At 41.9% G+C, this 27,769-nt stretch overlaps 1 protein-coding gene across 1 annotated transcript; it reads left to right on the top strand.

The window, feature by feature from the left end:
- Positions 1-497: 497 nt before the first annotated feature.
- LOC123997255 (CREB-regulated transcription coactivator 1-like) lies at positions 498-25,219 on the top strand. The gene is made up of 15 exons (XM_046301417.1): positions 498-675; positions 10,777-10,893; positions 11,433-11,558; positions 11,787-11,848; positions 12,103-12,197; positions 12,764-12,840; positions 12,924-12,967; positions 13,272-13,495; positions 14,701-14,851; positions 17,838-17,841; positions 20,433-20,657; positions 20,943-21,041; positions 24,004-24,090; positions 24,250-24,424; positions 24,718-25,219. Exons 1-15 carry the CDS (start codon positions 550-552, stop codon positions 24,927-24,929), a joined length of 1,824 nt encoding a protein of 607 aa, XP_046157373.1. The 5' UTR covers positions 498-549; the 3' UTR covers positions 24,930-25,219.
- Positions 25,220-27,769: the final 2,550 nt, after the last annotated feature.

Below are 27,769 nucleotides of genomic sequence, written 5' to 3'. Positions count from 1 at the left end.
GGTGGTTTCACATTGCCTATCCTGGTATAGCCTTGTCTCCCCACAATTTACATCCATAAATTCGCTGCTACCCACATAATGTTCAACAGATATCAAGTTATGGTACTGTTTGCATGTCATCAAATGCTTGCAGTCAAACAATCAATACTGCACGCCTCTGGTTATTTTCTGGTATTTGGTCCGGACTGCGTTCTCATCTGCAGTGAACCGCACCAAGGTACGAACGGAATCTGACTGAGACCAACCACGGTGCGCTCGAGTGCGGTTGGTGTTCAGACCAGTCCAAACGAACCGAACCGCTCCAAACTAATTTGCTGTGAAAGCCCACAGAACCCAACAAACTAATCAAATACACACGGTAAGTCCTGATTTAATGATGTGATAATACTCATTATTAGATTTCCAGAAAATAGAAAATGGCATGTAGTATGCGATATGTTTATGTAGCTTCATAGCATCATTTACAGTACGCGCGTAATGACGACAAACCATCGTAACCATCGTATCCAAGCGTTGTGCGTAATGTCCCATTGAGAAGAACAGCAGAAGATGGCGAGCTCAAACAATCCACGTAAATTTAGCGAGAAAATCGCTTTACATAATCAGAAACAGGCGGAGGAGACTGCGGCTTTCGAAGAAGTGATGAAAGACCTAAACATCACTAGAGCTGCACGGGTAAGTGCCTTGTTTTGTTGATTAATTACTGTATGCAGCTTGGCTAGTTAGCCAGTAATGTTAGCACGTTTTTATGACGAGTTGTTTTTAGCCAGCTGGCAGTGGCAAGCAAAAGTAGCCGATTTACTGCATTTGCAGTTAAATAGCTATATTCTGATAACCATTATATATTGGGGCGTTATTTTGCAAACGTTTTAACTTAGCTCGCCAGCTAGTGTAGTGAGCTGTCTTTGTTGACGTTTGCTAGGTATGGTGAGCAGCCAGGTAGGCTAGCTAACTAGGCTCTATAGTTAGCAAGCACCTGCTCATACATAGTCAAATTGCCATGCATCATGAACATCAAAAGGTTCAGAGTATCAAGCTAGATATCGATACTATCTAGCTAGCTAGCTCGTTACCATCTACAATTTGCAATGAAAACTGAACATGCTTCGCTAGCACAGTTCGACTGACTCAGTCAAACTGGTGTGTATTTGACACTGACAGAACACCGCAGTAGCTAGGAGGATACATCTCGCTAACTCCAATGTTGACAACGCAATGGAGTTACATCCACCATAGCTAGATCACCACAAGCCATTTTGACATAATTCCCCAGTCAATTGTTTCCCCATGCTTGTCAGGCAATGGGTTTGCATGTTTGCAAAGTACCAACCCTGCTTTGACAGTAGCTATAAAAAAGTAGCATTATTACTGTTCCAGCTGGCTGGTAGGCGTTATTGTAGGTAGGGAATGTTAAGTGTAGCACAGATAATTTTCTACCAACCGTTAACTGGGATAATCCCTCAATTCCCGACTTGGAAAACGTGTCTTCTAAACTTCCATGTCTAGTTCCAGGGGGTTCGTTTGAATTTAGAAAATGCTAAGACATATACACATTACCAGGCAAATATCTTTTTCTATATTTTCAATATGCTGGCCTATGGCCTAAACCCTACTGCCAAACCGTCCAATGATTGTATTTATAAATAAATCATCTGGGCTGCTGAAAGGACTGATCTTTAGAATACACTAAACAAAAAATATAAACGCAACAAACAACAATTGTAAAAGATTTTACTGAGTTACAGAACATATGAGGAAATCGGTCAATTGAAATAAATTCATTAGGCACTAATCTATGGATTTTGCATGACTGGGAATACAGATGTCTGTGACCTACAGATGCATATCTTAAAAAACAAAACCAGTCAGTATCTGGTGTGACCACCATTTGCCTCATGCAGCATGACACATCTCCTTTGCATAGAGTTGATCTGGCTGTTAATTGTGGAATGTTGTCCCACTCTTCAAGTCGCTGGATATTGGCAGGAACTGGAACACTGTCGTACACGTTGATCCAGACCATCCCAGACATTCTCAATGGGTGACATGTCTGGTGACTATGCAGGCCATGGAAGAACTGGGACTTTTTCAGCTTCCAGGAACTGTGTACAGATCCTTGTGACATGGGGCCATGTATTATCATGCTGAAAAGTGCAATCACCTCAACAATGTGCCTCAGGATTTCATCACGGGCTCTGTGTGCATTCAAATTGCCATCGATAAAATGTAATTGTGTTCATTGTCCAGTTGTGTTATGGTTTGGACAGGCATAAGCTACGGACAATGAACAGACATGCATTTTAACGATGGCAATTTGAATGCAAAGAGAGACCGGGATGAGATCCTGAGGCCCAATGTCGTGCCATCACCTCCTGTTTACAGTTATGACAACTTAGGACACTAGAGGCCTTTCTACTGACTCTGAAAAACACTAAAAGAAAGATGCCCAGGGTCCCTGCTCATCTGCATAACCGTGCCTTAGGCATGCTGCAAGGAGGAGGCATGAGGACTGCAGATGTGGCCAGGGCAATAAATTGCAATGTCTGTACTGTGAGATGCCTAAGACATCACTACAGGGAGACAGGACGGACAACTGATCGTCCTCGCGGTGGCAGACCACGTGTAACAACACCTGCACAGGATCGGTACAGCCGAACATCACACCTGCGGGACAGGTACAGGATGGCAACAACAACTGCTCGAGTTACACCAGGAACGCATAATCCCTCCATCAGTGCTCAGACTATCCGCAATAGACTTAGAGAGGCTGGACTGAGGGCTTGTAGGCCTGGAGTAATGCAGGTCCTCACCAGTCATCACTAGCAACAATGTCGCCTATGGGCACAAACCCACCATCGCTGGACTAGACAGGACTGGCAAAGAGTGCTCTTCACGGACGAGTCGCGGATTTGTTTCACCAGGGGTGATGGTCGGATTCACGTTTATCATCAAAGGAATGAGCGTTACACCAAGGCCTGTACCCCGGAACGGGATGGATTTGGAGGTGGAGGGTCCGTCATGGTCTGGGGCGGTGTGCCACAGCATCATCGGACTGAGCTTGTTGTCATTGCAGGCAATCTCAACGCTGTGCGTTACAGGGAAGACATCCTCCCTCATGTGGTACCCTTCCTGCAGGCTCATCCTGACATGACCCTCCAGCATGACAATGCCACCAGCCATACTGCTCATTCTGTGTGTGATTTCCCGAAAGACCGGAATGTCAGTGTTCTGCCATGGTCAGCGAAAAGCCCGGATCTCAATCCCACTGAGCATGTCTGGGACCTGTTGGATTGGAGGGTGAGGGCTTGGGCCATCCCCCCAGAAATGTCTGGGAACTTGCAGGTGCCTTGGTGGAAGAGTGGGGTAACATCTCACAGCAAGAACTGGCAAATCTGGTGCAGTCCATGAGGAGGAGATGCACTGCAGTACTTAATGCAGCTGGTGGCCACACCATGTTATGTTCATACAAATATTTATACATGTTAAGTTTGCTGAAAATAAACGCAGTTGACCATGAGGATGTTTATTTTTTTTTTGCTGTGTGTGTGTGTATATTACACACACAGACTGAGTGTTCACAAAAGTAACAACAGTAAGTAAGATTTCACCTAAATCAACCATTTATTGGATCATCAAGAACTTCATGGAGAGCGGTTCAATTGTAGTGAAGAAGGCTTCAGGGCGCCCAAGAAAGTCCAGCAAGCGCCAGGACCATCTCCTAAAGTTGATTCAGCTGCGGGATCGGGGCAACACCAGTTCAGAGCTTGCTCAGGAATGGCAGCAGGCAGTTGTGAATGCATCTGCATGCACAGTGAGGCAAAGACTTTTGGAGGATGGCCTGGTGTCGAAGGGCAGCAAAGAAGCCATTTCTCTCCAGGAAAAACATCAGGGACAGACTGATATTCTACAAACGGTACAGGGATTGGACTGCTGGGGACTGGGGTAAAGTCATTTTCTCTAATGAATCCCCTTTCCGATTGTTTGGGGCATCCGGAAAAAAGCTTGTCCGGAGAAGACAATGTGAGCGCTACCATCAGTCCTGTGTCATGCCAACAGTAAAGCATCCTGAGACCATTCATGTGTGGGGTTGCTTCTCAGCCAAGGGAGTGGGCTCACTCACAATTTTGCCTAAGAACACAGCCATAAATAAAGAATGGTACCAACACATCCTCCGAGATCAACTTCTCCCAGCCATCCAGGAACAGTTTGATGATGAACAATGCCTTTTCCAGCATGATGGCGCACCTTGCCATAATATTTGTGTCATTTTCAACACTTTTGGCCACGACTGTACATGTCAGTACATGCACTCAAGGCTTAAAAATCATTATTTAACTGGTCTCCTCCCCTTATTCTATACGGATTGAAGTGGATTTAACAAGTGACATAAATAACGGGTCACAGCTGTCATGAAAAAAGCAGGTGTTCATAATGTTTTGTACACAGTTCATGTATAAATATATACAGTACCAGTCAAAAGTTTGGACACACCTACTCATTCAAGGGTTTCTTTATTTCTACTATTATCTACATTGTAGAATAATAGTGAAGACATCAACTATGAAATAAAACATATGGGAAAATGTCGTACCAAGAAGTGTTCAACAAATCTAAATATATTTGCCTTAATGACAACTTTGCACACTCTTGGCATTCTCTCCACCAGCTTCACCTGGAATACTTTTCCAACAGTCTTGAAGGAGTTCCCACATGCTGAGCACTTTCCTTCACTCTGTGGCACAACTCATCCCAAACCATCTCAATTGGGTTGTGGTCGGGTGATTGTGGAGACCAGTTCATCTGATGCAGCACTCTCCTTCTTGGTCGAATATCCCTTGCACAGCCTGGAGATGTGTTGGGTCATTGTCCTGTTGAAAAATGATAGTCCCACTAAGCCCAGACCAGATGGGATGTTGCAGAATGCTGTGGTTGCCATGCTGGTTAAGTATGCCTTGAATTCTAAATGAATTACTGACAGTGTTACCAGCAAAGCACCATCACACCTTCTCCTCCATGCTTCACAGTGGGAACCACACATGCTGAGATCATCCGTTCACCTACTCTGCATCTCACAAAGACACAGCAGGAACCAAAAATTTGAATTCATCAGACCAAAGGACAGATTTCCACCGATTGTTCATTGCTCGTGTTTCTTGGCCCAAGCAAGTCTCTTCTTCTTATGGTGGCCTTTTTAGTAGTCGTTTCTTTGCAGCAATTCGACCATGAAGGCCTGATTCACGCAGTCTCCTCTGAATAGTTGATGTTGAGATGTCTGTTAAATATTTGAGGGCTGTAATCTGAGGCTGGTAACTCTAATTAACTTATCCTCTGCAGCAGCTTCCTTTACTGTGGCGATCCTCATGAGAGCCAGCTTCATCATAGCGCTTGATGGTTTTTGTGACTGCACTTGAAGAAACCTTCAAAGTTCTTGAAATGTTTAAGTAATGACGGACTCTCGTTCTTGCCATAATATGGACTTGGTCTTTTACCAAATAGGGCTATCTTCTGTATTTTTATTTTACTAGGCAAAACAGTTAAGAACAAATTTCTATGACGGCCTAGTGGGTTAAATGCCTGTTCAGGAGCAGAACGTAAGATTTTTACCTTGTCAGTGCAGGGATTACCCTGCCTACCCTGCCTCCCCTCCCTTGTCACAACACAACTGATTGGCTCAAACACATTAAGAAGGACAGAAATTCCACAAATTAACTTTTAACAAGGCACACCTGTTCATGAATGAATACCTCATGAAGCTGGTTTAGAGTGCAAAGCAGTCAAGGCAAAGGGTGGCTTCTTTGAAGAATCTCAAATATTACAGTGGGGCAAAAAAGTGTTTAGTCAGCCACCAATTGTGCAAGTTCTCCCACTTAAATTACAGGCCTCATCTTTTTATCATAGGTACACTTCAAGTATGACAGACAAAATGAGAAAAAAAATCCAGAAAATCACATTGTAGGATTTTTAATTAATTTATTTGCAAATTATGATGGAAAATAAGTATTTGGTCACCTACAAACAAGCACGATTTCTGGCTCTCCCAGACCTGTAACTTCTTCTTTAAGAGGCTCCTCTGTCCTCCACTCGTTACCTGTATTAATGGCACCTGTTTGAACTTGTTATCAGTATAAAATACACCTGTCCTCAACCTCAAACAGTCACACTCCACTATGGCCAAGACCAAAGAGCTGTCAAAGGACACCAGAAACAAAATTGTAGACCTGCACCAGGCTGGGAAGACTGAGTCTGCAATAGGTAAGCAGCTTGGTTGAAGAAATCAACTGTGGGAGCAATTATTAGGAAATAGAAGACATACAAGACCACTGATAATCTCCCTCGATCTGGGGCTCCACACAATATCTCACCCTGTGGGGTCAAAATGATCACAAGAACCACATGGGGGGACCTAGTGAATGACCTGCAGAGAGCTGGGGCCAAAGTAACAAAGCCTACCATCAGTAACACACTACGCCGCCAGGGACTCATCCTGCAGTGCCAGACGTGTCCCCCTGCTTAGGCCAGTACATGTCCAGGCCCATCTGAAGTTTGCTAGAGAACATTTGGATGATCCAGAAGAAGATTGGGAGAATGTCATATGGTCAGATGAAACCAAAATATAACTTTTTGGTAAACACTCAACTCGTCGTGTTTGGAGGACAAAGAATGCTGAGTTGCATCCAAAGAACACCATACCTACTGTGAAGCATGGGGGTGGAAACATCATGCTTTGGGGCTGTTTTTCTGCAAAGGGACCAGGACGACTGATCCGTGTAAAGGAAAGAATGAATGGGGCCATGTATCGTGAGATTTTGAGTGAAAACCTCCTTCCATCAGCAAGGGCATTGAAGATGAAACGTAGCTGGGTCTTTCAGCATGACAATGGCAACGAAGGAGTGGCTTCTTAAGAAGCATTTCAAGGTCCTGGAGTGGCCTAGCCAGTCTCCAGATCTCAACCCCATAGAAAATCTTTGGAGGGAGTTTTTTTATTTTTTTATTTTTTTTATTTCACCTTTATTTAACCAGGTAGGCTAGTTGAGAACAAGTTCTCATTTGCAACTGCGACCTGGCCAAGATAAAGCATAGCAGTGTGAACAGACAAAACAGAGTTACACATGGAATAAACAATTAACAAGTCAATAACACAGTAGAAAAAAATGGGCAGTCTATATACAATGTGTGCAAAAGGCATGAGGAGGTAGGCGAATAATACAGTTTTGCAGATTAATACTGGAGTGATAAATGATCAGATGGTCATGTACAGGTAGAGATATTGGTGTGCAAAAGAGCAGAAAAATAAATAAACAAAAACAGTATAAAAAACAGTATGGGAATGAGGTAGGTGAAAATGGGTGGGCTATTTTCCTATAGACTATGTACAGCTGCAGCGCTCGGATAGCTGATGTTTGAAGTTGGTGAGGGAGATAAAAGTCTCCAACTTCAGCGATTTTTGCAATTCGTTCCAGTCACAGGCAGCAGAGTACTGGAACGAAAGGCGGCCAAATGATGTGTTGGCTTTAGGGATGATCAGTGAGATACACCTGCTGGAGCGCGTGCTACGGATGGGTGTTGCCATCGTGACCAGTGAACTGAGATAAGGCGGAGCTTTACCTAGCATGGACTTGTAGATGACCTGGAGCCAGTGGGTCTGGCGACGAATATGTAGTGAGGGCCAGCCGACTAGAGCATACAAGTCACAGTGGTGGGTGGTATAAGGTGCTTTAGTGACAAAACGGATGGCACTGTGATAGACTGCATCCAGTTTGCTGAGTAGACTGTTGGAAGCCATTTTGTAGATGACATCGCCGAAGTCGAGGATCGGTAGGATAGTCAGTTTTACTAGGGTAAGCTTGGCAGCGTGAGTGAAGGAGGCTTTGTTGCGGAATAGAAAGCCGACTCTTGATTTGATTTTCGATTGGAGATGTTTGATGTGGGTCTGGAAGGAGAGTTTGCAGTCTAGCCAGACACCTAGGTACTTATAGATGTCCACATATTCAAGGTCGGAACCATCCAGGGTGGTGATGCTAGTCGGGCATGCGGGTGCAGGCAGCGATCGGTTGAAAAGCATGCATTTGGTTTTACTCGCGTTTAAGAGCAGTTGGAGGCCACGGCAGGAGTGCTGTATGGCATTGAAGCTCGTTTGGAGGTTAGATAGCACAGTGTCCAATGACGGGCCGAAAGTATATAGAATGGTGTCGTCTGCGTAGAGGTGGATCAGGGAATCGCTCGCAGCAAGAGCAACATCATTGATATACACAGAGAAAAGAGTCGGCCCGAGAATTGAACCCTGTGGCACCCCCATAGAGACTGCCAGAGGACCGGACAGCATGCCCTCCGATTTGACACACTGAACTCTGTCTGCAAAGTAATTGGTGAACCAGGCAAGGCAGTCATCCGAAAAACCTGTTGAGTCTGCCGATAAGAATATGGTGATTGACAGAGTCGAAAGCCTTGGCGAGGTCGATGAAGACGGCTGCACAGTACTGTCTTTTATCGATGGTGGTTATGATATCGTTTAGTACCTTGAGTGTGGCTGAGGTGCACCCGTGACCGGCTCGGAAACCAGATTGCACAGCGGAGAAGGTACGGTGGGATTCGAGATGGTCAGTGACCTGTTTGTTGACTTGGCTTGGAGTTGAAAGTCCATGTTGCCCAGCAACAGCCCTAAAACATCACTGCTCTAGAGGAGATCTGCATGGAGGAATGGGCCAAAATACCAGCAACAGTGTGTGAAAACCTTGTGAAGACTTACAGAAAACGTTTGACCTCTGGCATTGCCAACAAAGGATATATAACAAAGTATTGTGAAACTTTTGTTATTGACCAAATACTTATTTTCCACCATAATTTGCAAATAAATTCATTAAAAATCCTACAATGTGATTTTCTGGATTTTTTTCCTTCTCATTTTGTCTGTCAAAGTTGAAGTATACCTATGAGAGAGGCCTGTAATTTTCATCATCTTTTTAAGTGGGAGAACTTGCACAATTGGTGGCTGACTAAATACTTTTTTGCCCCACTGTATATATTTTGACTTATTTCATCCTTTTTTGGTTACTACGTGATTCCATAGTTTTGATGTCTGCCCTATTATTCAACAATGTAGAAAATTATAAAGAAAAACCCTTGAATGAGAAGGTGTGAACTTTTGACTGGTCCTGTATATATACATGCATACAGTATCAGTCAAAAGTTTGGACACACCTACTCATTCATGTGTTTTTCTTTATTTTTACTATTTTCTGTAGTGTAGAATAATAGTGAAGACATCAAAACTATGGAATCACGTAGTAACCAAAAAAATGATTAAACAAATCAAGACATATTTGAGATTCTTCCAAGTAGCCACCCTTTGCCTTGATGACAACTTTGCACACAGCGGTCTAAGGCACTGCATCTCAGTGCTAGAAGTGTCATTACAGACCCTGGTTCGATCCCGGGGTGTATCGCAACTGGCCGTGATCGGGAGACTCATAGGACGGCGCACAATTGGCCCAGCATCGTCCTGGTTAGGGGAGGTTTTGGCCGGGGTAGGCCAGTGTAAAATAAGAATTTGTTCTTAACTGACTTGCCTAGTTAAAGGTTAAATTAAAATAGTGCTTCATATCATGATGATACTCGTCTCGATCAGTGAGAGAAGATTTGAAATGGACAAGATGGCGGCATACACATTTTCAGGTTACTTCATGTAGTAAAACATTTGTAAAAAAAAAATTAACTGAGCATTTTCTAAATTCAAACGAATCCCCTGCAACTAGACGTGGAAGTTTAGAAGACACATTGTCTTCCAAGTCTGGAATTTGGTCAAATTCTCTGCTATGCTTAACTTTACCTACCTAATAACTCCTATCAGCCATCTGGAACAGTAATAACAGTAGGACTCTGCTGTATTTTTAATAGCTGCTTTGACAGCACCTAAGAAACCCCCCTCCCCAGCACCTAGTGTGTGTGTGTGTGTGTGTGTGTGTGTGTGTGTGTGTGTGTGTGTGTGTGTGTGTGTGTGTGTGTGTGTGTGCGTGCGTGCGCGCTGAGTTTTGACAGATTTGCAAGGTTTGAACTTTGATGGCAGATACTGATAACATGGGATCAACTATCCTCTTGTAGACCTTTTAGTAATACGTGCAATGCAAATAATTGACTCGTTTTGGTTGGTTGCTGGAAATCATTATTGTCTGCCTGATAAAATAAAAAAAAGCCAATGTCCATGTTAGTCTGTTTATTCATCCCCATAAAATCAGGCCTTTGTTTAATCCATCATTCATGCAATTCATTAAAGCAATTGGTGATCTTAAACATTTAGTAGTTATTGACAGGTGTTTGGTGGTGAACCTACTCATGATGAATATCATAAAGGAATGGTTTAGGAGTACAGAATGGATTTATGTTGTGGTTTTACAACATGGCTATTTATTATTATTAGTTATTATTTTTTACAAATCTAATTGAAAAAATAGAAACACCATTTGACAAATCCTAGTATCCATCATTACACAGTGATGTCTTTCCTTATGAGATTGACACCCTCCAGCTATTTGGCTTAGGCCTATGGACTTTGTCCATGCAGTGCTGACATTGCACAAACTTGATACTGCCTCAAATCAATTAAGATATGAACAGTTTATGGGCCCATATTAACCTATGTCTTATCTCATCTGGCCTTTTAGATGTGGTCTATTCTATCTTTAGCACTGTGGAACGTTTTCTATCAATATTTTGTGTGTAATCCTTCATGTATCAGTTTACACATCCATTCATGCTTTCATACGATTTTACGTTGCACAGTTGCAGTTACAGAAGACCCAGTATTTGCAACTAGGGCAGAATCGTGGACAGTACTATGGAGGCTCACTGCCCAATGTCAATCAGATTGGAAATAGCAACATTGACCTGCCTTTTCAGGTGAGCTCACAGCTTCTCTATCAGTTGGTAAAATGTTGTTTTTAATTTGCGTGATACAACAATTAAATCTCACCTGAGGGAAATTTTATCTTTCAGAGCTTCCATGAAAGGCTAAGATTCACCCTTGCGTTACCCTATATTGTTAACAAGAATCCAATTCAAAGAACTTCTTTAGTAGTTTACAATTTTGAAGACTCGTCCTGCCGTATCAGTATTGATCCACTGAATTTGTCTGGAAAACCAAGTCTCAGAAGAAAGCTAAATTTGAGCTTCAGACACTCTCACCCCATCTTGAAATGTTTAAAAAGATTCCTAAAAAACACATACAAGGAGCCTTTGTCATTGCTTTCTATATCATGACTTTCCATTTATTTTAAACATTTTTGTTAACTTGAGTATGAGGGCCCATAGCTTGACCCATTTTGAAATGAATACATTTGCACCATATTATATCAAGACATTTTTAATTTACATTTTTTTGTGTGTTTTCAAATGCCCAATTTTTCTTTGTATGGTTGATTTTGGCTAATCCTGTCCAGAATTCCGCTTTGGACACCAGTCGGTCGACCAGGCATCACGGGCTGGTGGACCGTGTTTACCGCGATCGGAACCGTATAACCTCGCCCCATCGCCGGCCCCTCTCTGTGGACAAACATGGCCGCCAGATATCCTTTGTCTGCACTCAGCTTATTTTGGATTCGAACAGAATGGTCTTTTACAAAACTTTTTGACTTAATTAGTACTTGTTTTAAAATGCCATGTGTCATTGTCAGATCATGCTTAGTTAAGACTTTACACTTCAGTAGATGAATGCTGATCGTTAACTTGACCATTCAATTATATAGGTTTGATTTTATATTGCACCACCATTTTCGTCCTTAACTGAGGTCCACATTGACAGCTGCCCCTATAGCTCCGTGTACCTCTCACCCCCACCGGATACCAGTTGGAGGAGGTATGTCATTAATGTCCTCCTATTAAAAAAATGTTTATTTTTTTTGCAATTTCATCTACATTCAGGAAAAAACAGTACATGCAATGTCTTTTGTAAATTGCAATTTTTCAAATAGAAATGGCATGCTCAATTGAACTGATTTTTTTTATTTTTATTTTTATTAACCAGAATCTGACATAGCATGCCAGATATGAGGTTGAGGAATAGGGGTCACAGAGACATTTTGTTGACCTTCCTTTGTTCTAATGCCACAGGACAAACTCTGACTCAGCACTACACCAGAACACCATGAACCCTGTGCCCCAGGATGCGTTTGCAGGGGGATCACAAGAGCTACAGCCTAAACGAGGTAATGGAGGATTCAGTTACATGGACAAGGAACAGCTTCTATTTATTCATGCCTGATTCAATTTATTCATGTTTGAATCCACATGTCCATGAAAGGATAAGCCCACTGTGAAATCGTCTGGATAATTTATAACACGAAGGTGTTGTGTTCCACTAACAGTTTTTGTCCATGTTGGAGCAGCTCTTCTCTTTCGGTGAAGCGATCAAATTTTGATTTGTGTTCAACCAACCACTGCTTACTGATGAGAGAAAGATTGTTGTAGTATCTTGAATTATATTGTGCTAAACAAAGTCATTTTCTTGAAGGGAACTTATCTCCTCTGGGAATGGTCTCAATTGAAATTCCTCAAGATGACACGTGAAAATAGACCTATAATATGGTCTTCTGAAAAGTATCTAGATACCTGTCATGGAGATCTACCTGTTGTTTTTACTGTCCCCAAAACGATTATGCAGTTTCGTTTCACTACAGGAAGAATGCTACACTGAAAATACTGCAATGTGGGTTGATTTGAATTGAGCTTCGTACCTTCAATTGTCATTTATTTGACTCTTTTCCCCATTTAGTGCTGCTGCTTACAGTGCCTGGGACTGAGGAGTCTGAATCAGATGCAGACAAGGATACACAGTGGGATAACAAAAAGGTAAAGGAGCGGACATGTAGCCTAGTTGTATCAGTGCTTGCTCACCGTTATTTTATTTTTTACTGAGTGTACTTTCACTCTAGAATGACTCATCAAGAACCAAGTCCTGCGAAGTCCCTGGGATCAAGTGAGTCATTGCTGCATCATTCATCTGAATATGGTGCTCCGGCAGGACCGTACCATTTAGAAAGGTGCTTTGTGAGAAAGGGCATGATTAGAATGAATTATGTCCAAAGATGGAGAGAACATGGGTCAGTGTGAGAGAGGACCTATGACACCATATGACTAGCAGCTGTTATTTCAACACACACAACAATGAGAAAAGTCATCATTCATAAAAACCAACCAATATAATTAATTTTATAATGGATTTTCTTTTGCCTAGTGCTGTTTTAGGAAATATGTATACCTTTTTTCTTTCTCCCCTCTAGTATATTTCCATCACCAGATCAGGAAGTGAACACGTCATTGATCCCGGCCACGCTCAATACGGGAGGCTCCCTGCCTGATCTGACCAACATCCAGTTCCCCCCACCGCTGCCCACTCCGCTGGATCCAGACGACACTGTGGCGTTTCCTTCCCTTAGCTCATCCAACAGCACAGGCAACCTGACCACCAACCTCACCCACCTCGGCATCAGTGCAGCCAGCCACGGTAAGTCATCGATGGCGAAATGAATGTGGCAGATTTTAAAGGTGTATATGATATTCAGATACAAATGTAACCAAGGATACTCTACGGATTTTTATAAAAGCACCAAGCAAGTTCTGTAACCACCTGGTATTGCATCTGACCGTATACGGCCCAGTACATCACTGGGGTCAAGCTTCCTGACATCCAGAACCTACATACTATGCGGTGTCGGAGGAGGGCCCAAGAAACTGTCAAAGACTCCAGTCACCCAAGTCATAGACTGTTCACACGGCAAGCGGTACCGGAGTGCCAAGTCTAGGACCAAACGGCTCCTTAACAGCTTCTACCCCCAAGCTATAAGATTGCTGAACAATTAATCAAATGGCCACCCGTACTATTTACATTGACCCCCCCCCCCCAATTACCTCGACTAACCTCTACCCCCGCACATTGACTCTGTACCGATACCCCCTGTATATAGCCTCGTTATTGTTATTTTATTAATTTTTTTCACTTTAGTTTATTTAGTAAATCATCTCTTAGCTCTATTTCTTGTTCTGCATTGTTGTTTGTGGGCTTGTAAGTAAGCATTTCACGGTAAGGTTTACACCTGTATGTGACAAATAAGATTTGATTTGTAAGGGAGTATTTATCTTTTGCCAAGCTAATCCATCTAAGTGACAGGTTCAGCATTTCAAGAAGCTGCTTAAACAGCATGATCATTACACAAGTGCACCTTGTGCTGGGGACCAATAAATGTGCAGTTTTGTCACACAACACAATGCCTCAGATGTCTCAAGTTTTGAGGGAGCATGCAATTGGCATGCTGACTGCAGGAATGTCCACCAGAGCTGTTTCCAGATAAGAGAATTTGGAGAGAGAGACCACGTGTAACTCAGTAAAATATTATAAATTATTACATGTAGTGTATTTGAGGAAGAACCATTCATTCAATACTGAAAAGATTTCACAGAATGATTATGCAACAAGTTACAGAAACTGCATTTTCCAAGCTTAGGAACGCTAGATGGGTGGGTACTTTATTACATAGTGATTGGCATAATTAGACGATTGCCAAAGTCAGAAAATCTGTTCAATGTAGTTGTGAAAAATGTTGCGTAGCATTGCAGAAATGTACATTGCGGAAATGTTATGTTGCACTGCAATGCTGTACTTCAGAGAAGTTCAGAGAAGTCACTTGTGCCTGTCCTGTTGTGTCTTGGCAGGGATCACTACCACCTCTCAGCCTACCATGACTGTGGCGGCCCAGCGTAGGCAGCCCACCCTGATCCCCCTAACCCTCAATGCAGACCCCCAGCCACAGCAGTCCCCGCAGCAGCTCTCCCCCCACGCTGTCGCCCCCCTCTCAACATCCAGGTGAGTAGACCCAACGTTACCATGCTCTCCAATCCCTGGACAGCAGGGCTAAGCATTATTACATGGACAAAAACCTAAACGTCCCTTGTTGAATACAATTATATTTTAACTTTGCTCTACCGATTGTCCGTGGGGTTGGCTTTTTTATATAGGGCACATTTTATAATGGAGTTGGCTAAACAACTATGTAGACAGAAATTAAATTTGAACTCAACCTTAACTTCAAAAGGAGCACTGGTGGAAGTATTTTTCTCTTACATGGCTAAATCCCAATTTGGAGGTGAGCAAGCACTTCCTGGCAGATGTAGTTTGGCCTTGTTTCCTGGAATGACTCGGCTAGCAAATATCCCTCAAGTAATTTGGTGCTTTCAATTGCTCAAAGTAGGCATTCGATCACAATGCTCCGAGTGTGAGCTACTTTCAAATGGAAAACAATAATCCAGTCTCGACTGTTACCTGTTCTGACCATGACCTAAGAAAATCTTTATACAACATACTGGGCAAAACCTAGATCCTCACAAGATATTCAGCCACTCTTGTAATACTGAGTGTACAAAACATTAAGGACACCTTCCGGATATTGCTTGGAACCTAGGGCTGTGGCGGTCATGAAATTCTGTCATCCGGTGATTGTCAATCAAATAACTGCCGGTCTCACGATAATTGACCCTTAATTAACATAAACAAATGTAGCATCTCCTGGCTTCCACGCATAGCCTACTAGCCACTGGTGTAGACTTTGGAACATGTACATTTTAAAAAGTCTATTAAATCCATGTAATATAGCCTACAACTTCACAATAATTAAAATAAAAAAAAAAAAAATTTGACGGGTCTAAAGAAGCATGATATGAAGAAAATATAGTCTTTTTCAGAAGAACAGAATCGAATATTCTGAGTTGTCCTTATGTTAGATCCTGATCTGGCTATGCCATATGGCTGTGGGCTACACTAGTTTAATTAGCAGACAAGATTTGCTTAGAATTCTGTGGCATTATTTTAAAGTAAAGAATACAATTAAACATCGTTGAATTAAATACAAAATATTATTATCTCTAAACGATTTGAGGGAGTGCAAACATGAGGCTATTCTGTGTTGAGCGGTTAATAAAGAAATTACTACAGTTGGAAGTCGGACGTTTACATACACTTAAGTTGGAGTCATTAAAACTAGTTTTTCAACCACTCCACAACTTTCTTGTTAACGAATTATAGATTTGGAAAGTCTGTTAGGACATCTACTCTGTGCATGACACAAGTCATTTTTTCAACAATTGTTTACAGACAGATTATTTCACTTATAATTCACTGTATCACAATTCCAGTGGGTCAGAAGTTCACATACACTAAGTTCAGTGTGCCTTTAAACAGCTTGGAAAATTCCAGAAAATTATGTCATGGCTTCAGAAGCTTCTGATAGGATAATTGACAAAATTTGAGTCAATTGGAGGTGTACCTGTGGATGTATTTCAAGGCCTACCTTCAAACTCAGTGCCTCTTTGCTTGACATCATGGGAAAATCAAAAGAAATCAGCCAAGACCTCAGTCTGGTTTATCCTTGGGAGCAATTTCCAAATGCCTGAAGGTACCACATTCATATGTACAAACAATAGTACGCAATTATAAACATCATGGCACCACGCAGCCGTCATACTGCTCAGGAAGGAAATGCTTTCTGTCACCTAGAGATGAAGGTGCTTTTGTGCAAATCAATCCCAGAACAACAGCAAAGGACCTTGTGAAGATGCTGGAGGAAACGGGTACAAAAGTATCTATATCCACAGTAAGACAAGTCCTATTTGGACATACCCTGAAAGGCCGCTCAGCAAGGAAGAAGCCACTGCTCCAAAACTGCCAAAAAAAAGCCAGATTATGGTTTGCAACTGCACATGGGGATGAAGATTGTACTTTTTGGAAAAATGTCCTTTGATCTGATGAAAAGAAAAATGGAACTGCTTGGCCATTATGACCATTGTTATGTTTGGAGGAAAAAGTGGGAGTCTTGCAAGCCGAAGAACACAATCCCAACCGTGAAGCACTGGGTGGCAGCATCATGTTGTGGGGGTGCTTTGCTGCAGGAGGTGCACTTGACAAAATAGATGGTGACATGAGGAATGAAAATTATGTGGATGTATTGAAGCAACATCTCAAGACATCAGTCAGGAAGTTTAATCTTGATCGCAAATTGGTCTTCCAAATGGACAATGACTCCAAGCATACTTCCAAAGTTGTGGCAAAATTGCTTAAGGACAACAAAGTCAAGGTATTGGAGTGGCCATCACAAAGCCCTGACCTCAATCCTATAGCAAATTTCTGGGCAGAACTTATTCCACAAATGCCATTATGCATGTAGTGCTTTTATTATAAAGGTACATTTTTATGGTGAAAATGATCTCCCCCCAAACATGAAACGCACGCGATGTTGTGTGTATGCCAGTTAGGCTCTACACCCGTTCCAAAGCGGAGTAATGTGATTCATTTTAAGAGGTTATTTGTAATAATAATATAATAATAATAATATATGCCATTTAGCAGACGCTTTTATCCAAAGCGACTTACAGTCATGTGTGCATACATTCTACGTATGGGTGGTCCCGGGAATCGAACCCACTACCCTGGCGTTACAAGCGCCATGCTCTACCAACTGAGCTACAGAAGGACCATATTTGATTTAATGGTGATTTAATGTGATACAAATCTTATAGGCTTATGGGCTAGGCTACATGAGGTGTGATTTGAAAAATTTGCCCCCCCCAAAAAAACATGCATGTTTCTTACCTTAAACTGAGCATCATTCACAAGTGATGGGCTAATATTGTCACCATCACAATATTCTTGATTTAATCTTGCCTTTACATATATTATTTAGCATGTGTTTGAAATGTATTTTTATTTAGAATGGACCATTATCATGCACAGTCTTGAAAACGGGCAGCGAGAAAAAAAAAATATTGGACGCTTTTCCTGTGGTCCATTTTCATGCCAGCCTGGTAGGCTATACTCCTGTTGTAAAGAGAAGCAATGTGCTTAATATTGGGGAAGTTGAGAAAGATATATAGTAGGCTTAGCCTATAGAAAGCTGATGGGATCCTCTTTTTAGTAGAGGCCATCACTGTTTTCTCATGCAATTGCATAGCCTAAAGAAATGTTGCGCAACATGAGCTCACGGGCTCTCATTAAGTGTTTGATTAGATTTTCAATAACATTGCATTGATGTCAGAGTGATTAGAGGGACAATAGTGTTGAGTACCAGGCAGTTAGCACGTTTGGTAGGCTACTAGTGACCATCAGCAGCATCAGAGCTTGGAGTCACCTAATTACCGTGACTAAACGGTCATGTGGATTTTGACTGCCGTCATGACTAATGACCGCCAGTGATGCGATAGTACGGTCACCATAACAGCCCTAGTTTCACCCCCACCCACCCTCAGAACAGCCTCAATTCTACAAGGTGTTGAATGCTTTCCACAGGATGCTGGCCTGTGTTGACTACAATTCTTCCTACAGTTGTCAAGTCGGCTGGATGTCCTTTGGGTGGTGGACCATTCTTGATACACTCGGGAAACTGTTGTGTGGAAAAACCCAGCAGCGTTGCAGTTCTTGGCACAAACTACTACCATAACCCATTCAAAGGCACTTCAAATATTTTTCTTGCCTATTCACCTGCTGAATGGCACACATGCGCAATCCATGTCTCAATTATCCCAAGACTTAAACCCTTCTTTAACCTGTCTCCTTCCCTTCATCTACACTGATTTTGATTGGATTTGACAAGTGACATCCAATAAGGGATTATAGCTTTCACCTGGTCTGTGTATATCATGGAAATAGCCGGTTTCCTCTAATGTTTTGTACACTCAGTGTATATTGGAGGAAAATGTAAGCACAGCAAAAGGTGATTCATATTTGCTTTATTTTTAAGTCTTCATCTGGGTGCTATATACTGCATGAAGATATACTGTAGGTCATGTACAGGTAACTGCCAAAATAATGGAAACACGAGTAATTGAGGGAAGTATATTGAAAGCAGGTGTTTCTGCACAGGTGTGGTTCCTGAGTTATTTAAGCAATTAACATCCCATCATACTTAGGGTCATGTGTAAAAATGCTGGGAAGATTATTATATTTGGCTCCCATGGCATTGATGGTGATCAATCCTCCATTCACAGGGCACGAGTGGTCACTGAATAGTTTGATTAGCATTAAACCCAATTGAACATTTATGGAAGATTCTGGAGCGACGCCCGAGACTGCGTTTTCCACTACCATCAACAAAACACCAAGTGATGGAATTTCTTGTGGAAGAATGGTGTTGCATCCCTCGAATAGAGTTCCAGACACTTGTAGAATCTATGCCATGGTGCATTGAAGTTGTTCTGGCTCGTGGTGCCCCAATGGCCTAAGACACTTTATGTTGGTGTTTCCTTTATTTTTGGCAGTCACTTGTATGTTAAACCAGTTTGTTTTTACTAATACACTTTGGAAGACTGTCAAAAATGTCTAATATATTTTTTTAGTGCAGTGTTTTCCACAAGCGCACACGGAGTAGCCCCTATAGAAAAAGTAGCCAGCCAGGATCCTCTGACAAAATGTATCTCTAAAATAAATAGAAGAGATGCTCAATTAAGTTCTGGGTCCATACATGTTAAGAGAAGAGAGATCGACATCCGTGAAATAATTTCTGCAAGTGTTTGCAACTCTCTTTGTGAATTACAGTATGTCATTCATTCTAAAAAAATACTTGTTTAACAACTGACCCACAATTCTTCTTAAAGAATCTTGTAAGAGTCTGCTGACTTCCACATGCTTCCATTTTCTCAGCTATCTGCAATACAGGTAGGAGTGAATTAAGCAGGTGTTAATCATGGACTTGGCTACACAGAAAGCAGTAGTTGACTACTCCATTGTAAGTGTGTGTACATTTTTGGGCGACCTGACCAAATTCACATAGAATTCACATAGAAATGTGTAAAATATAAAACTCTCATTCTTATTGAAAGCAAGTCTAAGAAGTGGTAGATATTTTCTATGTGCGCTAGTTCTGTGCATCCCGTTTTTAAGTTTTGTTTTTGCGTCTTTCGGTTTTTAACACCAGTGTCAAACAGCTGAAAATATAATATTTTTGGTTATGGAAAATATATTTCACAACGGTTTAGATGGTACAATAATTCTCTGCGCTATACTCGCTTTTTTGTTGTCACACATAAACTGAAATAAGGTGAACTATTAGCATTTTTGCAACCTGGAAATGGGGGAGCGATTTCTGCTTAGTGCACCTTTTTAAGTGTGAAAAAGTATGCGGCTGAAAATGTGTGTATAGCCGCCGTTAGTGGAAAACACTGCTAACAAACAGCGGTGCGTTAGGTAACTAACTGTAAATAAGTTAATTGTTTCACCTGTTAGTTAGCTAGCTTACTAAAACGAATTGCATTTTAATTTATCAACTGCTCCTACACTATTTTGCTAGATACTGTAACCCTGTCCTAACACTGTCAGATACCTTGTTTTAATTTTTCCGCCCCAAAATCTTGGCCTCTTTAGCCTGTTAAAGTTGTTTTTGTTTTTCTGTATCATTTATCAGGCAGTGGCGATGGAGGCCTTGACTCTGGAGCAACAGCTATCCCAGTATGCTTTCTTTAGCCAGCTGACAGTTCAGGCCCAGGCTCAAGTGCTCAATGACCTGCAGCAGCAGGCCCTGCCCCAGGGCATCAGGCTGATCACCCTGGCCACCACCACTGCCCCAACAGCCACCCAGTCCTCCCCGGACAGCCAGATCCAGACGCCCGCAAGCATCAACGTCAACTCGGTGAGTCTGTTGAATTGAGTTTCCTGCTTGTCAGTACCTTGACTGTTGATAACTTCCTTACCCAGTGAAATTCTAGCTTCTACAAAGTTTGTTTCGCTTCAGTAATGGCTGATTTGCTTTTAGTTTTTGTGTTTTTTTCATTGGGAGTGAACTGGTCTGTGGATAGATGGTGTAGTAGTAGTTGCTTAAGACTGAGCCTACCTCAGACTGTCCTTGGGACTTTCTCTGTGTGCTCTTGCTAGTGTTTAGAAATTCTGCACCGGTTAACACTCTTCCCTCCAACAGTACCGCAATCAGACAGGCTCTCCGGCCAATCAGTCTCCAACCTCCCCAGTCTCCAATCAAGGCTTCTCCCCAGGCTTCTCCCCTGGCGGCTCGCCTCAAGTAAGGGCGAAACCACCGAGCTGCCTTGTTGGGGGAGGGTTTTTTGCCTGGAATTGGCTGTAATTGGTCCAGCTGCTACTCATCCCAGCCTCTCGCTCCCATTGTCAGCAATCCCACCCCCATTTCCTCTCCTCCAGACCACTGCTCGATGTCTGCTTATCATATTGGCTCAGGTCTTTGAGTGTTGTCGCATAGCATCCTTTTGTGTTTTTGCTTGAACCAAATGTACACAACATGGCCAAAAGTATGTGGACACCCCTTCAAATTAGTCGATTCGGGCTATTTCGGGCACATTCGTTGCTACCGAGTGTATAATATTGAGCACACCGCCATGCAATCTCCATAGACAAACATTGCAGGTAAAATGGCCTTACTGAAGAGCTCAGTGACTTTTCAACGTGGCACCGTCATAGGATCCCACCTTTCTAACAAGTCAGTTCATCAACATTCTACCCTGCTAGAGCTGCCCCAGTCAACTGCAAGTGCTTTTATTGTGAAGTGGAAATGTCTATGAGCAACAACTGCTCAGCTGTCACACTTTACCATTTGGCAGTCCGACGGACAAATCTGCATTTCGCAGATGCCATGAGAACGCTACCTCCCCGAATGCATAGTTCCAACTGTAAAGTTTGGCGGAGGAAGAATAATGGTCTGTGGCTGTTTTTAATTGTTCAGGCTAGGCCCCTTAGTTCCAGTGTCGGGAAATCTTAACGCTACAGCAAACAGTGACATTCTGTGCTTCAAAATGTGTGGCAACAGTTTGGGGAAGGTCCTTTCATGTTTCAGCATGAAAATGCCCCCGTGCTCAAAGCGAGGTCCATACAGAAATGGTTTGTTGAGATCGGTGTGGAAGAACTTGACTGGCTTGCACAGAGCCCTGACTTCAACCCCATCGAACACCTTTGGGATGAATTGGAACGCCGACTGCGAGCCTGGCCTAATCGCTCAACATCGGTGCCCGACCTCACTACTGCTCTTTCGGCTGAATGGAAGCAAGTCCCCGCATCAATGTTCCAACATCTAGTGGAAATCCTTCCCAGAAGAGTGGAGGCTGTTATAGCATCAAGGTGGGGGGGGGCAACTCCATATTAATGCCCATTGATTTTTGGAATGAGATGTTCGACGAACAGCTGTGCACATACTTTTAGCCATGTAGTGTATGTCTTGTGAATATGTAGCACCTACCTGGAACCTTAATTATGATTAATTTTAGTTTTGGATAGTCCAACCTGTTTGTAGCAGCTTTGGTTGTCTCCTGTTGACATGATTCATTTTTGGGGAAATATCCTGTTAACAAGGCTGTTTCAGGTGTGAGAAATGGGTTTAACTCTTTCTATACTGAACAAAAATATCAACGCAACATGTAAAGTGTTGGTCATGTTTCATGAACTGAAATAAGATGCCAGATATGTTCCATAGGCACAAAAAGCTTTTCTCTCAAATTTTGTGCACAAATTTGTTTTATATCCCTGTTAGTGTGCATTTCTCCTTTGTCAAGATGATCCATCCATCTGACAGGTGTGGCATATCAAGAAGCTGATTAAACAGCATGATCGTTTCACAGGTGCAACTTGTGTTGGGGACAAAGGGCCAATCCAAAATGTGCAGTTTTGTCACACAACACAATGCCACAGATGTCTCAAATTTTGAGGGAGTGTGCAATTGGCATGCTGACTGCAGGAATGTCCACCAAAGCTGTTGCCAGAGAATGGAATGTTAATTTCTCTACCATAAGCCGCCTCCAATGTCGTTTTAGAGAATTTGGCAGTACGTTCAACCGGCATCACAACTACAGACCACGTGTAACCATGCTCGCCCAGGACCTCCACATCTGGCTTCTTCACCTGTGGCATTATCTGAGACCAGCCACCCAAATAGCTGATAGAAATAATCCTCCGTTTTGTCTGTAATGAAGTCCCTTTGAAGTCCTTATTGGCTGGGCCTGGCTCCCCAGTGGGTGGGCCTATGCTCTCCCAGGCTCACCCATGGCTGTGCCCCTGCCCAGTCATGTGAAATCTATTATATTAGTGCCTAATTTATGTATTTCAATTGACTGATTTCCTTATGATCTGTCACTCAGTAAATAGTTAATTGTTGCATATTGTGTTTTATATTTTTGTTCTGTTTGCTGCTGCTCCTGTGAAAGATCCTACCTTTACATATATTACAGCTGGCTACAGTAAAGTGATCTTCCTTGGGAAAGTAGCTTTATATACTGTATGTTCTACTTATTGTTTTTTTTTCTTTTTTTTCTGAATTCCAAAATTTGTTTTGTTATATTGCCAAACTTTAGCAAGTAATTATGCTTAAAAAGTGGATACGTCATAACTTTTGTCAAATGTAAGTATTACTGGCACCAGTCCGTTTTAAAGGCATGAAACCATGTTACTAGCAGAGAGAAGCTGCAGAAACGAATGAACTTCACCCCAAAGTTAGCCTAGCTAGCTAGCAAAAGTCACTTGCATTTATTTGCAGTCAGTTTGCTAATAGCTACCGCTCCAGCACTGTTTTGCTAGCTCATCCCTCTAAAAATGACAAGATGGCTCATTCTGCAGTTATATTGTGATATTTCTCTTTTCTAAACAAGGCCTATTGCTCCTGATTTGTATAATGTTATTGTTCAGCTGTATCAAATCTTACTGCTGAAACATTTATGTGGATGTGGCTCTTATGAATCATGCATTCTATGGTTAATTTTTAAAACATGGTCTGAATAGGCATAATAAAGTGTTGTCAGATGCTAGTGTCTGTGCATTCATTAACAGCCATTTGTTAACGGTGCTTGAATTGACTAGCTTGTGGATTGCCTCATGCTTGTGCTTTTTTGTGATGTTTCATGACTACTGTTCCCTTATACCCCTCAGATACCCAAGAAGAAGGCTGTACTGATTAGCTTGTAGGCCTATTAGTTTCCATAACCCATTTATTTTTACTCTAATCAGTGGTCAAATGTCTCTTTCAGCATATTCCGGTGGTGGGCAGTATATTTGGGGATTCGTTCTACGATCCGCAGCTAGCATCTCGGCAGACCAATGCTCTCTCCCACCAGGTGACTTAACCCACATCAAACTAGGACATGAATTTCACTGTCTCTATTTTCACTGCAACTCTTTTCCCCCTAAATGTATCCATATTAGAATTTGTGCCTGATCTCTGTATTCTATTACCCAACTTTACTTATTAAATGTGTATTTTTTCACTTGCCTAGCTCGAGCAGTTCAATATGATTGAAAACCCCATCAGCTCCAATAGCCTATACAGCCAGTGCTCCACCCTCAACTACACACAAGCAGCTATGATGGGTCTTACAGGGAGCAGCCTGCATGACTCCCAGCAGTTGGGCTACAGTAGCCATGGCAACATCCCTAACATCATTCTCACAGGTACTGAGCAGCAGCTGAGCCAATTAGCAAGCCTGTCATGTAATTTAACTTAGTCTAGGCTCTGTACACACCTAATAAAGGGATTAATTCATCCTGGCTTGATTATAGTCAATTGTTTTATGAAGGTTGGCCAGTATAAGGAAAACAAGTATTTTGTTTAAGTGAATTGTATTTTGTTTTTCTCTTGTTATAGATTCTTTGAGTGAAGACTATTACTTAAATAATATTGGTAGATATCTAGCAGCTGATTTCATTTACAAATGTCAAATGTTTTCCCAAATGCTGCATTTTAGTCACAGGTGAGTCTCCACCCAGCCTCTCTAAGGAGTTAACCAACTCACTGGCTGGTGTTGGAGATGTCAGCTTCGATGCGGACTCTCCCTTCCCATTGGACGAGCTGAAGATCGACCCTCTCACCCTGGACGGACTGCACATGCTCAATGACCCCGACATGGTTCTGGCTGACCCTGCCACTGAGGACACGTTCAGGATGGACAGGTTGTAATGCAGAATACTGGCTGTGGCCAACAACAAAAAATAACCCTGGTAAGAAAGGGAAACGAGGCATGGTGGGGGTGAATCATCTCCCCAGTTTCATGGCCATTCAGCTATCTGATCTCACCCTCAAGTCCTTTAAAATAATATGCCATCAAAAACCATTGTAGAGAAGGACATGCAATGACTTGTTGGGTTTGGGAAGGGCATTGCTGTCATTTCCAATGAGATTGTTGGTTGGTCAGAGCTTTGCTAGCCTGCTGCGTTTTATTTATATATATATATATATATATACATACACACATATAGTTGGAAGTCGGAAGTTTACATACACTTGGGTTGGAGTCATTAAAACTCGTTTTTCAACCATTCCACAAATTTCTTGTTAACAAACTATAGTTTTGGCAAGTCGGTTAGGACATCTACTTTGTGCATGACACATTTTTTTAAAATAATTCACTGTATCACAATTCCAGTGGGTCAGAAGTTTACATACACTAATTTGACTGTGGCTTTAAACGGCTTGGAAAATTCCAGAAAATTATGTCATGGTTTTAGAAGCTTCTGATAGGCTAATCGACATCATTTGAGTCAATTGGAGGTGTACCTGTGGATGTATTTCAAGGCCTACCTTCAAACTCAGTGCATCTTTGCTTGACATCATGGGCAAATCAAAAGAAATCAGCCAAGACCTCAGAAATAAAATTGTAGACCTCCACATGTCTGGTTCGTCCTTGGGAGCGATTTCCAAGCGCCTGAAGGTACTACGTTCATCTGTACAAACAAAAGTACGCAAGTATAAACAAAATGGAACCACGCAGCTGTCATACTGCTCAGGAAGGAGACTCATTCTGTCTCCTAGAGATGAACGTACTTTGGTGCGAAAAGTGCAAATCAATCCCAGAACAACAGCAAAGGACCCTGTGAAGATGCTGGAGGAAACAGGTACAAAGTATCTAAATCCACAGTAAAACGAGTCCTATATCCACATAACCTGAAAGGCCGCTCAGCAAGGAAGAAGCCACTGCTCAAACTGCCATTAAAAAGCCAGACTACGGTTTGCAACTGCACATGGGGACAGAGATTGTACTTTGTGGAGAAATATCCTCTGGTCTGATGAAAGAAAAATTGAACTGTTTGGCCATAATGACCATCGTTATGTTTGGAGGGAAAAGGGGGAGGCTTGCAAGCCGAAGTACACAAACCCAACCGTGAAGCACATGGGGAGGCAGCGGCATGTTGTGGCGGTGCTTTGCTGCAGGAGGGTATGGTGCACTTCACAAAATAGATGGCACATGAGGAGGACAATTATGTGGATATATGGAAGCAACATCTCAAGACATCAGTCAGGAAGTTAAAGCTTGGTCGCAGATGGGTCTTCCAAATGGACAATGACCCCATGCATACTTCCAAAATCACTTATGACAACAAAGTCAAGATTTTGGAGTGGCCATCACAAAGCCCTGACCTCAATCCCATAGAAAATGTGTGGGCAGAACTGAAAAAGCGTGTGCGAGCAAGGAAGGCAACAAACCTGACTCAGTTACACCAACTCTGTCAGGAGGAATGGGCCAAAATTCACCCAACTTATTGTGGAAAGCTTGTGGAAGGGTACTCTGAACGTTTGACCCAAGTTAAACAATTTAATGGCAATGCTACCAAGTGCTAATTGAGTGTATGTAAACTTCTGACCCACTGGGAATGTGATGAAAGAAATAAAAGCTGAAATCAATCATTCTCTCTACTATTATTCTGACATTTCACATTCTTAAATAAAGTGGTAATCCTAACTGACCTAAAACAGGGAATTTTTACTAGCATTAAATGTCAGGAATTGTGAAAAACTGAGTTTAAATGTATTTGGCTAAGGTGTATGTAAACTTCCCACTTCAACTGTACATATCTTATTACTTATATCCCACCGTGTCACAGTTGAACAGATTTGATCTCCTTCTGATTTTATTACATTTTCATTTTTATTTTTTTATTTTTTACAAATACATTTTGTGATTTGAAAAGCAAAAAGCCACTAGGAAGGTGAGGTGCACCGCGTCTTTCATGAATACTGTGTACAATATTATGTGCAACATCCAAGTTATTTTTACCCTATTATTGAAATGGATTATTTTCCTACCCACTATAACAGCTTTATACTTCACACTCAAAGCTTTATTTTTATTGACAACCGAATGTTAATATTTGCGTTCATGTATGTTGTATCTTGAAATATGTATTTATTGAAATGTTTATTCATTTAGTTTAATGTCTTTTTAAAAATGGTTTCATATTCAAAATGTGTTTTGAGTTCGATACCAACATTGCTCTGTTGTGTTCATGTTGTACATACTGCACTGATGTAATTTATTCATTTTAACCTACATACTGTATTTATTAAGCTACTCGGTTAACTTAAGGAGTACAAATCCTCCCCATATTTGCTCATAAGCTCTAACGAGTGCCAGTTGCTAAGACCGCTTGCTAGATAGAATTAGCTGCGGCCTCTCACAATATAGCATAGGGTCTGCAGGTCTTTTTATCACTTACATGGGCCAGAAATGGTTGGGTTTTGTCTTGTGCCAACTCTGTTGTTTTTTAAGTTTGTCATAATTAATGGGAAACATGCACAACAGATCCTTGCATTTAGCAGCTGATAAGGTGAGGCAAATGTGACAATGAAAACACTGTAAAGGCAAATTCCCAAAACAAGATGGCCATATTTTTCCTTTGCGTGTTGAGAATGGATATCCAGATTGAATGCCTCCTGAAAATCTGAAGGATACAAACTCCTCAGAAACCTATTGAACTTGTCACTGTGAGATCACCTGATTTTGCCTTACATATTGAGTGTTA

This window comes from Oncorhynchus gorbuscha, linkage group LG15, assembly GCF_021184085.1.
Source record: "Oncorhynchus gorbuscha isolate QuinsamMale2020 ecotype Even-year linkage group LG15, OgorEven_v1.0, whole genome shotgun sequence".
Lineage (NCBI taxonomy): Eukaryota > Metazoa > Chordata > Actinopteri > Salmoniformes > Salmonidae > Oncorhynchus > Oncorhynchus gorbuscha.
The sequence above is the reverse complement of the archived record's forward strand: the minus strand, read 5'-3'. Positions and strand labels throughout refer to the sequence as shown.

Coding starts and splice junctions, on each gene's coding strand:
- LOC123997255 (XM_046301417.1), top strand. CDS start 550: ATGGCGAGCTCAAACAATCCACGTAAATTTAGCGAGAAAATCGCTTTA. Junction 11,559..11,786: donor TGGACAAACATGGCCGCCAG/ATATCCTTTGTC, acceptor ACTGAGGTCCAC/ATTGACAGCTGCCCCTATAG. Junction 12,968..13,271: donor TGCGAAGTCCCTGGGATCAA/GTGAGTCATTGC, acceptor TCTCCCCTCTAG/TATATTTCCATCACCAGATC.